Source organism: Herpailurus yagouaroundi, unplaced genomic scaffold (genome assembly GCF_014898765.1).
Source record: "Herpailurus yagouaroundi ecotype Mexico unplaced genomic scaffold, PumYag 28, whole genome shotgun sequence".
NCBI classification, from domain to species: domain Eukaryota; kingdom Metazoa; phylum Chordata; class Mammalia; order Carnivora; family Felidae; genus Herpailurus; species Herpailurus yagouaroundi.
Window position 1 is genome coordinate 107023272 of NW_024412376.1, and position 13385 is coordinate 107036656.

Here is a 13385-nt window from a genome sequence, read left to right on the forward strand (position 1 = left end):
TGTTTTGTGGCCTACAGTACGGTCTGTCATGGTGAATGTTCCATATGAACTTGAGAAAAATGTGACTTCTGTTGTTGGATAGTCTGTAGATATCAGTTATATCTGTTGATTGATGGTATTGTTGAGTTCAACTGTGTGTGTGTCCTTACTGATTTTCTGCCTGCTGGATCTATCTGTTTCTGAGTGGAATGGTTGACATTTCCAATTATGATAGTGGATTTTTTTATTTCTCCCTGAACTTCTATCAACTTTTACCTCCTATAGTTTGAAGCTCTGTTGTTAGGCACATACAAGTTAAGAACTGTTATGTTTCCTTGGAGGATTGACCCCCCCTTTCAGTATATAAAGCCCTCCTTTATCCTTGATAATTTTTCTTTATAGTTTGGTCTATCTGAAATTAATAATAGGTACTCATGCTTCCATTTGATCAGTGTGGTATATTTTTCCATCTACTTACTTTTATTTTTTAATTAATTCTAAAAAAAGATTTTTAAAAGTAATCTGTACACCCAACGTGGGGCTCAAAACACACAACCTTACTATACATTATCTACAAGAAATGCACATTAAGTATAAAAATACATATTAATTAAAAGTAAATGGATGGAGGGCCACCTGGTTGGCTCAGTCAGTAGAGGGTGTGACACTTGATCTCAGGGTTGTGAATTTGAGCCATTCTGACAATCTCCATTTTTTAGTTGATACATTTGGATCATTGACTTTAGAAGTGAGGATAGAGCTGAGTTAATATCTACCATATTTGTTACTGTTTTCAACTTGTTTCCCTTGTTCTTTGTTTCTATTTTTGTCTTCCACTTTTATTCTGCCTTTTGTGGGTGTAATTGAGCATTTAATATGATTCCATTTTCCTCTCCTTTCTTAACCTGTCAGCTATACTTCTTTTTATTTTAAGTTTGTTTATTGATTTTGAGAGAGAAAGAGAGAGAGAGAACACACATGAGCAGGAGAGGGGCAGAGAGAGAGAGAGAGAGAGAGAGAGAGAGAGAGAGAGAGGGAGAAAATCTCAAGCAGGCTCCATGCTGTCAGTGCAGAGACTGATGTGGTGCTCAATCTCACAAACTGAGATCATGACCTGAGCTGAAATCAAGAGTCTGATGCTTAACCAACTGAGCCTCCAGGCACCCCAGTTATACTTCTTTTTAATTTTTTTTTTTTAGTGATTACCCTACAATTTGCAACATACATTTACAAATAATCCAAATCCACTTTCAGAAAACACTATATCACTTCACAGGTGTATAAGTACCATATAATAATAAAGTAATCCTAATTCCTTTCTCCTGTCTCTTGTATCATTGCTTCCATTCATCTCACTTATAAATAAGCATACATAAGCATATATATATAAAAGATATTCATAAGTCTATATAATCAAATACATTTTTGCATTATTATTGTGAACAAACTGTTTTCTGTTAGATCAATTAAGAATAAGAGAAATAAAGTTTTTATTTTACCTTCACTTACTCTTTCTTTGGTGCTCTTCTTTTCTTTATGTAGATCAGAGTTTCTGGCCTATATTATTTTCCTTTTCTCTAAAGAATTTATTTTAGGGGCACATGGGTGGCTCAGTCACTTAAGTGTCAGACTTTGGCTCAGGTCATGATCTCATGGTTTGTGAGTTCAAAACCTGTGTCGGACTCTGTGCTGACAGCTCAGAACCTGGAGCCTGCTTTGGAGTCTATGTTTCTCTCTCTTTCTCTGCCCCTTCCCTGCTCGTGCTCTGTCTCTCTTTCTCAAAAATAAATAAAAATTAAAAAATGTTAAAAAATAATTTCTTTTAACATTTATTGCAATGCAAGTCCACTGCCAACACACTTCCCCAATTTCTGTTTGTTTGAGAAACTGTTTTTCCTTTACGTTTGAAGGATTATTTTGCAGGATACAGAAATCTAGATTGGCGTTTTTTTTTTTTCTCTTGAGATTAAATATTTCACTCCACTCTTCTTGCTTACATGTTTTTTTTTTAATGCTTATTTTTGAGAGAGCATGCACGAGTGGGGGAGGGGCAGAGAGGGATGGGGACAAAGGTTTTGAAGCAGGATCTGTGCTGCCAGCACAGAGCCCGACTCGGGACTTGAACTCATGAACCGTGAGATCATGACCTGAGCTGAAGTCAGACACTTAACTGACTGAGCCACCCAGGAGCCCGCTTGCATGGTTTCTGAGGAGAAGTTGGATGCAGTTCTTATTTTGTTTCTGTATAAGATGTTTTTGTCCTCTGACTTCTTTCAGGATTTTTTCCTTCATCTTTGGTTTTTCTATGTTTTGAAAATGATAGACCTATGGGTAGGTTTTTTGTTTGTTTGTTTGTCTTTTTCCCATGGCATTTATCCTGCTTGGTGTTCTCTGAGCTTCCTGAATCTGTGATTTAGTATCTGACATTAATTTTGAGGACATTGTCAATCATAATTTTTTCAAGTACTTCTTTTGTTTCTTTTTTTCTTCTCCTCCTTCTCATATTCCCATTACATCTATGTTATACCTTTTATAGTTGTCCTGTAGTCTTTGGATATTCTTTTTTTTTTTTTTTTTTGTCTCTGTTCTCTTCTTTTTGGTTTTTGACCATTCTGTTGACATATCTTCTAGCTCAGAGATTCTTTCCTCAGCTGTGTCTAGTCTACCAATAAACCCACCAAAGACATTCTTCATTTTGTTACTGTTTTTTATCTGCAGCATTTCTTTTAGGTTCTTTCTTGGGATTTTCATCTCTCTGCTTCCATGGCCCATCTGTTACTGCATGCTGTCTACTTTACCTTTAGCATATTAGTCATAGTTGCTTCAAATTCTTGCATCCCTGCCATGTGTGGCTTCAATGCTTGTTCTGTCTCTTCACATTGTTTTTTTGCCTTTTTGTATGTCTTGTACTATTTTCTTGATAGCTGGAAATGATATACTGGGTAAAAGGAACTGTTGTAAATAGGTTTTAGGAATGTGGAGGTGAGGGGGGAAGGGAAGAGTTTTGTAATCCTGTAAAAGGGCCTATAGGTCTCAGTCTTTTAATGTTCTTATACTTCTGGATGGTGAACTTTGCAAGTGTTTCTCAGTTTTTTCTCCCTTCCTTAGGTGGGACAGGATAGCTAGAGTAGTATGAAGTTGAGTATTCCCTTCCTCAGGCCATTTAGGCTCTGAAAATACCACAGCTGCTTAGACTCTGCTTAACCAGTTTTTGCTGAGGGAAGGCCTTGTTTTTTTAATATTTAAAAAATGTTTGTTTGTTTGTTTGTTTGTTTAGAGAAAGACAGAGAACTGGGTAGGGGCAGAGAGAGAGAATCCCAAGCAGCCTCTGCACTGTCAGTGCAGAGCCTGACAAGGGGCTTAAACTCATGAACCATGAGACCATGACCTGAGCCAAAACCAAGAGTCAGATACTTAACCAACTGAGCTACACAGGCACCCCCAGGGCAGGCTTTGTTAAGGAGCACAGAGCTCTGGGGTGCCTGGGTGTCTCAGTTGGTTAAGTGTCTGACTTTGGCTCAGGTCATGATCTTGGGATTCATGAATTCCAGTCTTGCGTTGGGCTCTGTGGTGACAGCTCAGAACCTGGAGCCTGCTTCAGATTCTGTGTCTCCCTCTCTCTCTCTCTGCCCCTCCCCCACTTGCATTCTCTCTCTCTCTCTTTCTCTCTCTCTCTCTTTCTCTTTCTCTCTCAAAAATAAATAAACATTTTAAAAAATTTTTAAAAAGAAGAACAGAGCTCTGGCATATTTCAGAATGGTTCCTTTCTCCTCTGCCTATGGAAGGAGAAGGAGACTTTTCCCCAAAATTTACTCTGGGAATCTGGCTGAGCTCCTGGAGATAAATCTTACAATATGGTGGGGGCCCCTCTGTGACTGGGTTCCTCTGGGGTTTTTAACTTTCAGATTTGTCCATAGTGAGCCTCCAGTAATTTGCCAATTACAGTTCAGGTTTTCCTGCCTTGGCACTGGTTCCTGCAAAGATTTCCACCTGTAAATCTGCTCCAGTAAAAGGACTCCATATATTTTCCTGCCTATCTCTCCAATCTTGGGGGCAGTGGCTTGCCTATATCCTCTCTTCTGTTATGGATCTAACAAGAGTTGTTGATTTTTGTGTATTCTGCTTTTTAAAAAATGTTTATTTATTTTGGAGAGAGAGAGCAGGAGTGGGGGTGGGGTGCAGAGAGAGAGGGAGACAAAGAATCCCAAGCAGTCTCCAAGATCTAAGCTGCCAGCACAGAGCCCAACTTGCGGCTCGAACCCACGAACTGTGAGATCATGACCTGAGCTGAAGCCAGATGCTTTACTGACTGAACCACCCAGGTGCCCATAGTGTATTCTGCTTTTTACTTGTTAGGATGAAGTAGAAACTTCCAAGCTCTTTACACACAGAATCAGAAACCAGAAACCAGAAGTCTCCATACCTTTTTAGATTTAATTTTACCAGAAGTCTGTGTGTGTGTGTGTGTGTGTGTGTGTGTGTGTGTGTGTGTGTTTGTGTATGCTTATAATAAAAACCTTTTGCTTGTTAAAGGGCAAACAAAGAGCCCTTAGACTGAGGTGGCTGGAATGCCTTGGCCGCCCACTAGACCAAACTGAACGAAACCTAAGCCAGAGTCAATTTCTGTAAATGCCTGAAAGTTAAGATACTGTAACTTAAAAACAACCACTCACAAACAGCAAAGTAGGCTTTCCTAAATAAAACAACCACTTACAAGATAACCAACCAAATAATTTCCTCACTCTGCTTCTGCATCTACTCTATACAAGCCTTTCCCTTAGCTTCTTCTGTGAGAATGCTCCTAACCTCTTTCAGTTTGATGATGCCCTGTGCAAATTGATTTTTGCTCAAAAATTCTTACATAAATGTTAATGTGCTTCAGTTTATCTTTTAACACACTGATGCATATTTTATTTTAACACATGAATATGCTATAAAATTTTTTTTTTATGTTTACCATTTGAGAGAGAAAGAGAAAGAGAGCGCAAGCAAGGGAGGGGCAGAGAGAGGGAGACACAGAATCAGAAGCAGGTTCCAGGCTCTTGAGCTGCCAGCACAGAACCTGCCGTGGGGCTCAAACTCACAGACCACGAGATTGTGATCTGAAGTCGGCTGCTTAACTGACTGAGCCACCCAGGTGCCCCGAATATATTGTAAAATTTGAATGATTTTACCTGCCACCTTTGTATGCCGGCGATTTAGTTGTAAACAACTGTATCTACCAGAAGCACTTTATTCATATACAAGAATATGGATGTATATGGAGCAGTGTGTGTGCATGTCAAATGGCAGCATACTCTACTCACTGACCTGATCTTGCTTTTTTCACTTAATGTATCTTAGTGATTATCGCATATCGGTAGACATAAAACTGCCCTTTAAAAAAAAATTGCTGCAATTTATTTCCTTGTATGGATTTACCTTAATTCACTTAACCAGTGATATATTTGGAAAGTTCTTTGTGATTCAATCTGGAATCTTTTAATAGGTGAGTTTAGCCCATTTATAGTTATGATGTAACAGGTAAGTGTGATCTTAGTTGTCATTTTTTTCCCCCTTAAGAGTCAGTATGGCTTAGTGGTTAAGAATAAGAAATCTAAATATTTTTCATTCAAATCAGCTACATGTCTGGGTGTGCTTACATAGCAGACGTTCTGGACATGAAGGAGGAACTAAGCAAACATGAAATGTTGTCAGGAAAAGACAGGCCACAGTGACTGGGTTTTGTAGGTACTCATGCTTCCTTTTGAATCCTGTGTCTAGCAGTTATTGCTGTGTGACCTTGGACGAGTTACTTAAAATCTGTGTGCTTTAGTTTCCTTGTCTGTAAATCAGACTAATAATAATGGTACCTGTTTCATAGGGTTTTTGTGCTTAAAATAGTGTTTTGAACATAGTAAACAGTATGTATTAGTTATTATTATTTGTAATATCATGCTGTTTTAGTACACCTTTAAAAATATTTTTCTATATAATTTCTAAATTATTTTTAAAATATTGAATGTGTTTCCTTTGATAATTTGGAAAGGTTTTATTTTTTACTATTTGTTACCTTTATAACTATAGCATTATATAATATACTTAATCCTTTGTAAAGTAATTATGTTTCTATTTCCTTTTCTCTCCCACTCTCTCATCTGATTTTCTAAGTTTATTTATTTATTTTGAGAAAGAGAGAGAGCGAGCAAGTTGGGGAGGGGCATGGAGAGAGCAAGAGAGAGGAGAGAGAGAGAGAGAGAGAGAGAGAGAGAGAGAGAGAGAGAGAGAATCCCAAGCAGGCTCTACACTTCAGCTCAGAGTCCAACACAGGGCTTGAACCTATGACCCTTGAGATCGTGACCTGAGCTGAAATCAAGAGTCAGACAATTAACCAACTGAGCCACCCAGGCGCCCCAACTCATCTGATTTTCAAAGACATCTTATTTATCTTATTGTTTACCATTAAACCTGTAAATATAATTAGGCCTTGTAATTTAAAGTTTCATGTTAAAAATATAATTTTGACCCATCGACAAGGAAATCAACATACGTACACTCTTGTTTGCATCTTTTCTTCTTTCTTCTAAATTTGTTAGAAATATTGTTTGTGCCTTGTTAAACTTAAATATTCACCTTCTGTTTTGTGATTGTGATGTGCACATTTTTATTAAGACTTAGTCCCACACTAATGAATTCACCATTCTCAATATTTTTCACCGTTGTCTTTTACTTAAACGACAGTTTTGTTGGATGTAAAGTTCCTGGATCACTCTTTCCTTGAGGGTTTTTAGGGCTATATTCTAGTGGTTTCTTTCCCTTTAATGGTGGCAACATTTTCTGGTGAATGTTTATCTGTTTCCTTCTTTCTTCCTCTTTTCTTAGAGCATCTTTGAATAGATCCTGGATTGGTTTCTTTTTGATTGTTTCTTATCTTGTAACAAAGTGAGCCCTTCCTGGACTAGCTATCTATAGAAGGTTCATTTAGGGGAAAGGCTATGCTCTTGTTTCAGGCTAGCAGGAATTTACCATGATTCACAATGATGTTCCTTACAATGCAAGCCTGATCTGTGGGATTGACTTCTGTTATCCTTGGCATTTGCTGATTTGTTCATAATGAGTTGCTTTGCCTTCCATTTGGCCTCACCAAGAGATTGCTTCCAGCGAATGAGTTTCTGTGTAATTATTCAGGCCTCCCTTCCCTGGTATTTCTCGGTGCCATTCAGTTCTAGGGTTGCTTTCACAGACAGCCTATGAATCTTGTTCCTATTATGGCAAAGAAGGAGTTTTTTGTTTTTGTTTTTTCCTTTTTCAGGGTATGTCACCACTTTTGGATTACTTGGCTCTACCAGCTTTTTAGCCACAGGTGATCTCTTGGTATCTTCCTAAACTTCTGTTTCACCTTGACTAGATTTGGCAGTCCCACCTCATTCGTAGTGGGTAGGGGTCTAGATCCTGCTTAGTTCCATCAAAGGTGGAGCTACATTTCTTTCTCATTGGCTTTATTGTATTATCTGAGAGGAGAATGGGGCAGTATGGTCTTTTGACTACAATTTATTTTTTTTTTAATTTTTTTCAACGTTTTTTATTTATTTTTGGGACAGAGAGAGACAGAGCATGAACGGGGGAGGGGCAGAGAGAGAGGGAGACACAGAATCGGAAACAGGCTCCAGGCTCCGAGCCATCAGCCCAGAGCCTGACGCGGGCTCGAACTCACGGACCGCGAGATCGTGACCTGGCTGAAGTCGGACGCTTAACCGACTGCGCCACCCAGGCGCCCCTTGACTATAATTTAAAAACCAGAACATACTTTTAACAATTTATACTGTTTATGAATTTTATTTGTTTTTCTTATCCTAAGACTTTAGATTGTGACTAATTGCTACATAATTTGATCTTGGAAAAATGATTTTGCATTTTTTTTTTTTTTTTTTACAACAGCAACTGAGGCATGAAAATCTGGTCAATCTGTTGGAAGTGTGTAAGAAAAAAAAACGATGGTACCTAGTCTTTGAATTTGTTGACCATACAATTCTTGATGACTTGGAGCTCTTTCCAAATGGTCTAGACTACCAACTGGTTCAGAAGTATTTATTTCAGATTATTAATGGAATTGGATTTTGTCACAGTCACAATGTAAGTATTTAGGTTAAATAATGATTTTGCCAATGATTAACTCACCAGATACCATCACTTAATTAATGAGACACTTGCCTGACCTAAAGTTTGGACCAGTAAAGTAATTGAAATAAACTGTGTTACTTTGATATTGCTAATTTTCATGATTCATAATAACATATATTCTTTCTTCCAACATTTTATTATGAAAATTTTAGGCTATACCGAAAAGTTGAAAGAGTGTACATGAATACCCATATAACCACCATGTGGACTCTATACTTGTTAACATTTTGCTGTATTTGCTTTATGACATATTTATTCATCTAGTCATCCATTTATCTACCCATTACTCTGTCTTATTTATTTATGCATTTGAAAGTAAGTTACAGACATCAGTACATTTCAACTTTAAATACTTCAGCTATGCATATTAAACTAGAGTTTAAAATTTGTTTGCTGTGATTTTTTGCTTTTTTGTTTTTTTTAAGGTAGCATTTGCTGAGTGAAATGCACAAATTTTAAGTTCACATTCTCTTGCCTAGTTGTGATGTATGAAAATCCCTGCTCTTACCCTATTGTCTATCACAATCATTTTATATCCTTTCAATATCATATAAAAGCACCTCTAGGTGAAATGACATTTATAAAATGAATAACTCAGCACATTGATTCTACCAGTTTCACAAAATATTTTTAAATGACTTTTTTTTGGTATGATTATACAAGTAACAAATGCTAATAGAGTGGGGCTGGCCCTGTGACCTCACCGTTGATGTCTAGGATGTAACAGAAGTTGGTAGCCTTGCAAAATGCTCAGCAATGGCAGATTGATGCTGGTCATCTGGAAGAGCTTAAAATAAATATATTTTTTAAAATTTCAAAATGAAGCTTACTTGTATTAGAGAATAAGCCTGATGATTTGTTTTGCCTAGCTGTAGAGTTTTTAGTATTTCTCCCACTGTCCTGTTTTCTCCTTCCATAGTCTCTCCTTTAGAAATCTTAACAACTGACCTTATTTTACTCTTTTTACATTTCTGATTGCCTGATGAATGCAATCCACTTGGGTGCTCAACAATCCACTTAAAAGCCCACATGGCTAAAACTAAACTACTTACTATTCCATCAAAACAAACTTTTTCTAGACGTTTCTTTTTTTGATGGAACCACCATTATTTTAGATTCCCAGGTTTAAGTAAAATATCTGAGATTACTTCCTAAGTTCTGTTCATTCTTGACTGAAGATATTTCTAACTTGTACCTCTTTCCATTCTATTCCTCTGAATACCAGCCTTGTTTGGGCCCTTATCCTCTCGTAGTTGTCCCAATGCTCTTCTCCTGGCCTTTAGTCCTTCTTCTGATTTAGTTTGTTTATGGGCCAACATCTATAAATACCATATTGGTTATGTCACTTCTGTGGATTCCCATGGCCTTGACACCAACTCAGACTTCCCAGGCTGGAGGTTGAGACAGCCTTCCACCCTAGTATATAACCTCTACTCTAGGAAAAACACTTCCCCAGAGTTTTCCTGATCTATTTTTGTCTTTGCTTTTTTGCTCTTCTTGTTACCTTCACTTGGATTGTCCTTCCATTTCTACATTTATCGAGGTCACACATAGTATTAGAGACCTGTCTTTCATAAAATTTTTCCGTGACCAGTCTAGTCTTCAATGATAGTCTTACTTTCTTAGTCTTGAGAGTAGTCATTAACAGAACAATTTATTTGGTATTTAGTAATACATATTTCATCCAATATCTTTGATTAAGTGAAATTTCAAGCATAAATGTTCTTTCTTGCTCAGCTAGGTCCCAGTTTCTTTAAAGCCAGGAACAATTTTATATGCTTTCATCTGTATTTGTTATAGGGACAAAAATAGTACCCTGCACATGTCAGGTGCTCAAAAAATAATATACTTAACTTGATGTGCCAATATATGTCATACTTCACTTTTTGTCTTAGATCATACACAGAGATATAAAGCCAGAGAATATATTAGTCTCCCAATCTGGCGTTGTCAAGTTATGTGATTTTGGATTTGCGCGGACATTGGCAGCCCCTGGGGAAGCTTATACTGATTATGTGGCCACCCGATGGTATAGAGCTCCAGAACTATTGGTCGGCGATGTCAAGTATGGCAAGTAAGACATCAGCAAAGGGGGTGGAGGGCAGAGAGGGCATATTTAACACATTTTTTCTTGATAAAATGGAATATGTTTCTAATATAATGAAAGATCACTCTAACACTGAAAGGTAAGTTTTACATTTAAGGGAACTTTATTTATTTAAAAAATTAAATCCAAGTTGGTTAACATACAGTGTAATAATGATTTCAGGCATAGAATTTAGTGATTCATCACTCCCATGTAACATCCAGTGCTCATGCCAACAAGTGCCCTCCTTAATGCCCATCACCCATTTACCCAATCCCCCACCCAGCACCCCTCAGTTTGTTCTCTGTGTTTAAGAGTCTCTTACAGTTTGCCTCCCTCTGTTTTTATGTTATTTTTCCTTCCCTTCCCCTATGTTCATCTGTTGTGTTTCTTAAATTTACATTTAGGGAACTTTATGATTTGTTCTTTTTGGTGCTTCCCCTTTAAATGTTTTGTGTGTGTTTGTGTGTGTGTGTGTGTGTGTGTGCGCGCGCGCGCGCGTGCGCGCTTGCGCGCGCTTGTGTGCTTGCAATAAATTGGGGTGAGCATACTTATTTTAAAGGTAGAGAAATCAAGATGAGCAAGTGGGTTTTTTGGTGTGGGTGGTCTGTTCTCTACAGTGGGTTGGAAATAGATGTATTTATTACTTGTAAAGAAAGACAACATTGATTGGTAAGTCTGACACTTGGAATGAGGCAAGGTGGAGTTGACAAGGATGAGGGGAGAAACATAATTGAGTGGAACGTTTTTAAAATATAAATTATCTGCATAAATGAGTTCTTCAAAGAAGAAGGGATGGTAACTCACTGCTTTTGGTAGAAATCTTTCTCAAATGTTTTCTAGGGGTGCCTGGGTGGCACCGTCAGTTAGGCCTCCCCACTGTATTTCAGCTCAGGTCATGATTTCACAGTTCATCAGATCCAGGCCTGTGTCCAGCTCCATAGTGAGAGTGTGGAGCCTGCTTGGGATTCTCTCTCCCTCTCTCTCTGCCCATTCCTCTCTCCCACTCACATGTTCATGCACACACACACTCTCTCTCTCAAAATAAATAAATAAATATTAAAAAATGTTTTCTACACTTTCTGTGTTTTCAGTGCACACATCATTTAATATTTTCTTGATTACTCTGAGTTCTCATTTTGTTATACTGTAAGTTTTCTATAATTTTATTTTTATTTTATTAGAAAATTTTTTTAATGTTTATATTTTGAGAGACAGAGCACGAGCAGGGGAGGGACAAGAGGGGAGTCACCGATTTCAAAGCAGGCTCCAGGCTCTGAGCTGTCATCCCAGAGCCCAAAGTGGGGCTCGAACTCATGAACTGTGAGATCATGACCTGAGCCAAATTGGATGCTTAATCAACTGAGCCACCCAGGTACCCCTTTATACCATTTTATAATTCAGCTATGACCTTAAACAATTTCAAGGTAGTTGTCCCTATGTGAATGATACCAGCATATTCTGCTTTAAGTTCTTGGGTCTGATTTTTAAGATAATGTTTCTATTTTTCCCGTTAGCTCCCAGTTCCCCTTGTTACTGTATGTGTCCCAAACAACCTTCTCCTGTTCTGTTTTCAGTGTATGGTGGGATAGATTGATCAACCTGGTTAGAATAATGTACAAACAAAGAATGAATAGGCTTTGAATGAAAGCCCAAAAAACTTATTTCCAGAATAAAGTACACATAATAACGGTTTTGAGAAGCCTTTTCCTTCTTGTCACGTGATTGAGGTTTCTGGAAATCTGACTTAGGTAAAATTGGGAATTAGTACTTGAAGTTTATAGGGAAATGTATTTTTATGAGTAATTTAACGCTTGCTACTAATATTCTCAATACCAAGAATACCAAATAGTAATATGCAGAACAGATTCAGTCACATAAACATAGTAGGATGCCAGATTTTATACCACATTGCTTTTATTTCAGGGCTGTTGATGTATGGGCCATTGGCTGTCTGGTAACTGAAATGCTCATGGGAGAACCCCTTTTTCCTGGAGATTCTGATATTGATCAGCTATATCATATTATGACGTGTTTAGGTAAGATTATACATCTGCATTTTAAATTTTAGAGGTTTTTCTCCTATGTTTTTGTTTGTATTGATTTTACTACTTGTTAGTATATTAAAGATGGTATGTATTTTAAGTGGAGGTAGGAAGCAAATAGGAAAATCTCATCTATTTATTTATATTAATTCATTCTCAGCTGGCTTTGGTTTGTCTGGCAAATGGTCTTATTCATGCTCTCATCCACCCTCCTGCCCCACTCCCCACAAAGAAAAGAGCAAAGGCTGTACATTTTCTCTGCACTTATGCATTCAATAAATCACATGTAGAGGATGCAAATGGTTTTTTCTGGGGGGCTGGGTTAGCAAGTGTTTGGTGGAATCCGGCTGTTACCCTTATCCTCATCTTCAAATTGAGAGACCGAGACTTCTTAGGTAGTTTAATCTTGTTGCAGATATGACTTTTGTTGTTAGTGTTTTGGACAGAATTTTAAAGCTAGAATATCAAAGTCTTACATTTGTTGAAATACGGACTTCATATTGGGAGATGGATCTTGGAAAATGGAAATAATGGGAAAATACTTGGGGGGGCATGTAACTGTTGGATTTTAAGTTTCCAGGGTAGAAATTCAATAAACAATACAGTAGTTTCTTACAGCAGAATTTTCACATGTTTATACTAGATTAGGTACTAAAGTTGAAGAAAAAGATAAAAGTGCTCAAATCAGACTTTAAACACAGGTACAAAATCAGTAGATTTTTAAATTTTTGAAAAAAATTTTAATTTTTTAAAATTTAAATTTTAATAATTAAAACAATTTATTTTCATTTTCAAACTAAATTCTTAAAGGGTGGAACTTATTTATCTAGATTCTGATCATATGACTGTAATATTTTCATTGTTTTGGTCAGCACTTTATGCTTTGTTGTTAGAAATGAAGTGTTGGTACTTATATCTAAAAAATTAGAAAATGTTCTTTACCTATCCTTTTCCTATGCACCCTCATGACTTCAGTTCTATATATAGTGGCTTGTGAATTTTCTAAATGAGTAGGTTGAGATAAGAATGTTAATTTTCTTGAGTTGACTTACATCAAAACCACTATTGAAGACTGCCAGGTACCATCACCATCAGAACACTGTTTTTGGGTGATT

The 13385-nt window shown here is 37.2% G+C and overlaps 1 protein-coding gene across 2 annotated transcripts in view; it reads left to right on the forward strand.

Moving 5' to 3' along the window:
• The window catches only part of CDKL2 (cyclin dependent kinase like 2), a 51839-nt gene that overhangs the window by 11188 nt on the left and 27266 nt on the right, over positions 1 to 13385 (forward strand). For both annotated transcript variants that reach the window (XM_040481101.1, XM_040481094.1), the window contains 3 exons: positions 7897 to 8091; positions 10035 to 10213; positions 12152 to 12264. In XM_040481101.1, coding sequence (XP_040337035.1) covers positions 7897 to 8091; positions 10035 to 10213; positions 12152 to 12264 — 487 coding nt within the window. The remainder of the gene's footprint in view (positions 1 to 7896; positions 8092 to 10034; positions 10214 to 12151; positions 12265 to 13385) is intronic.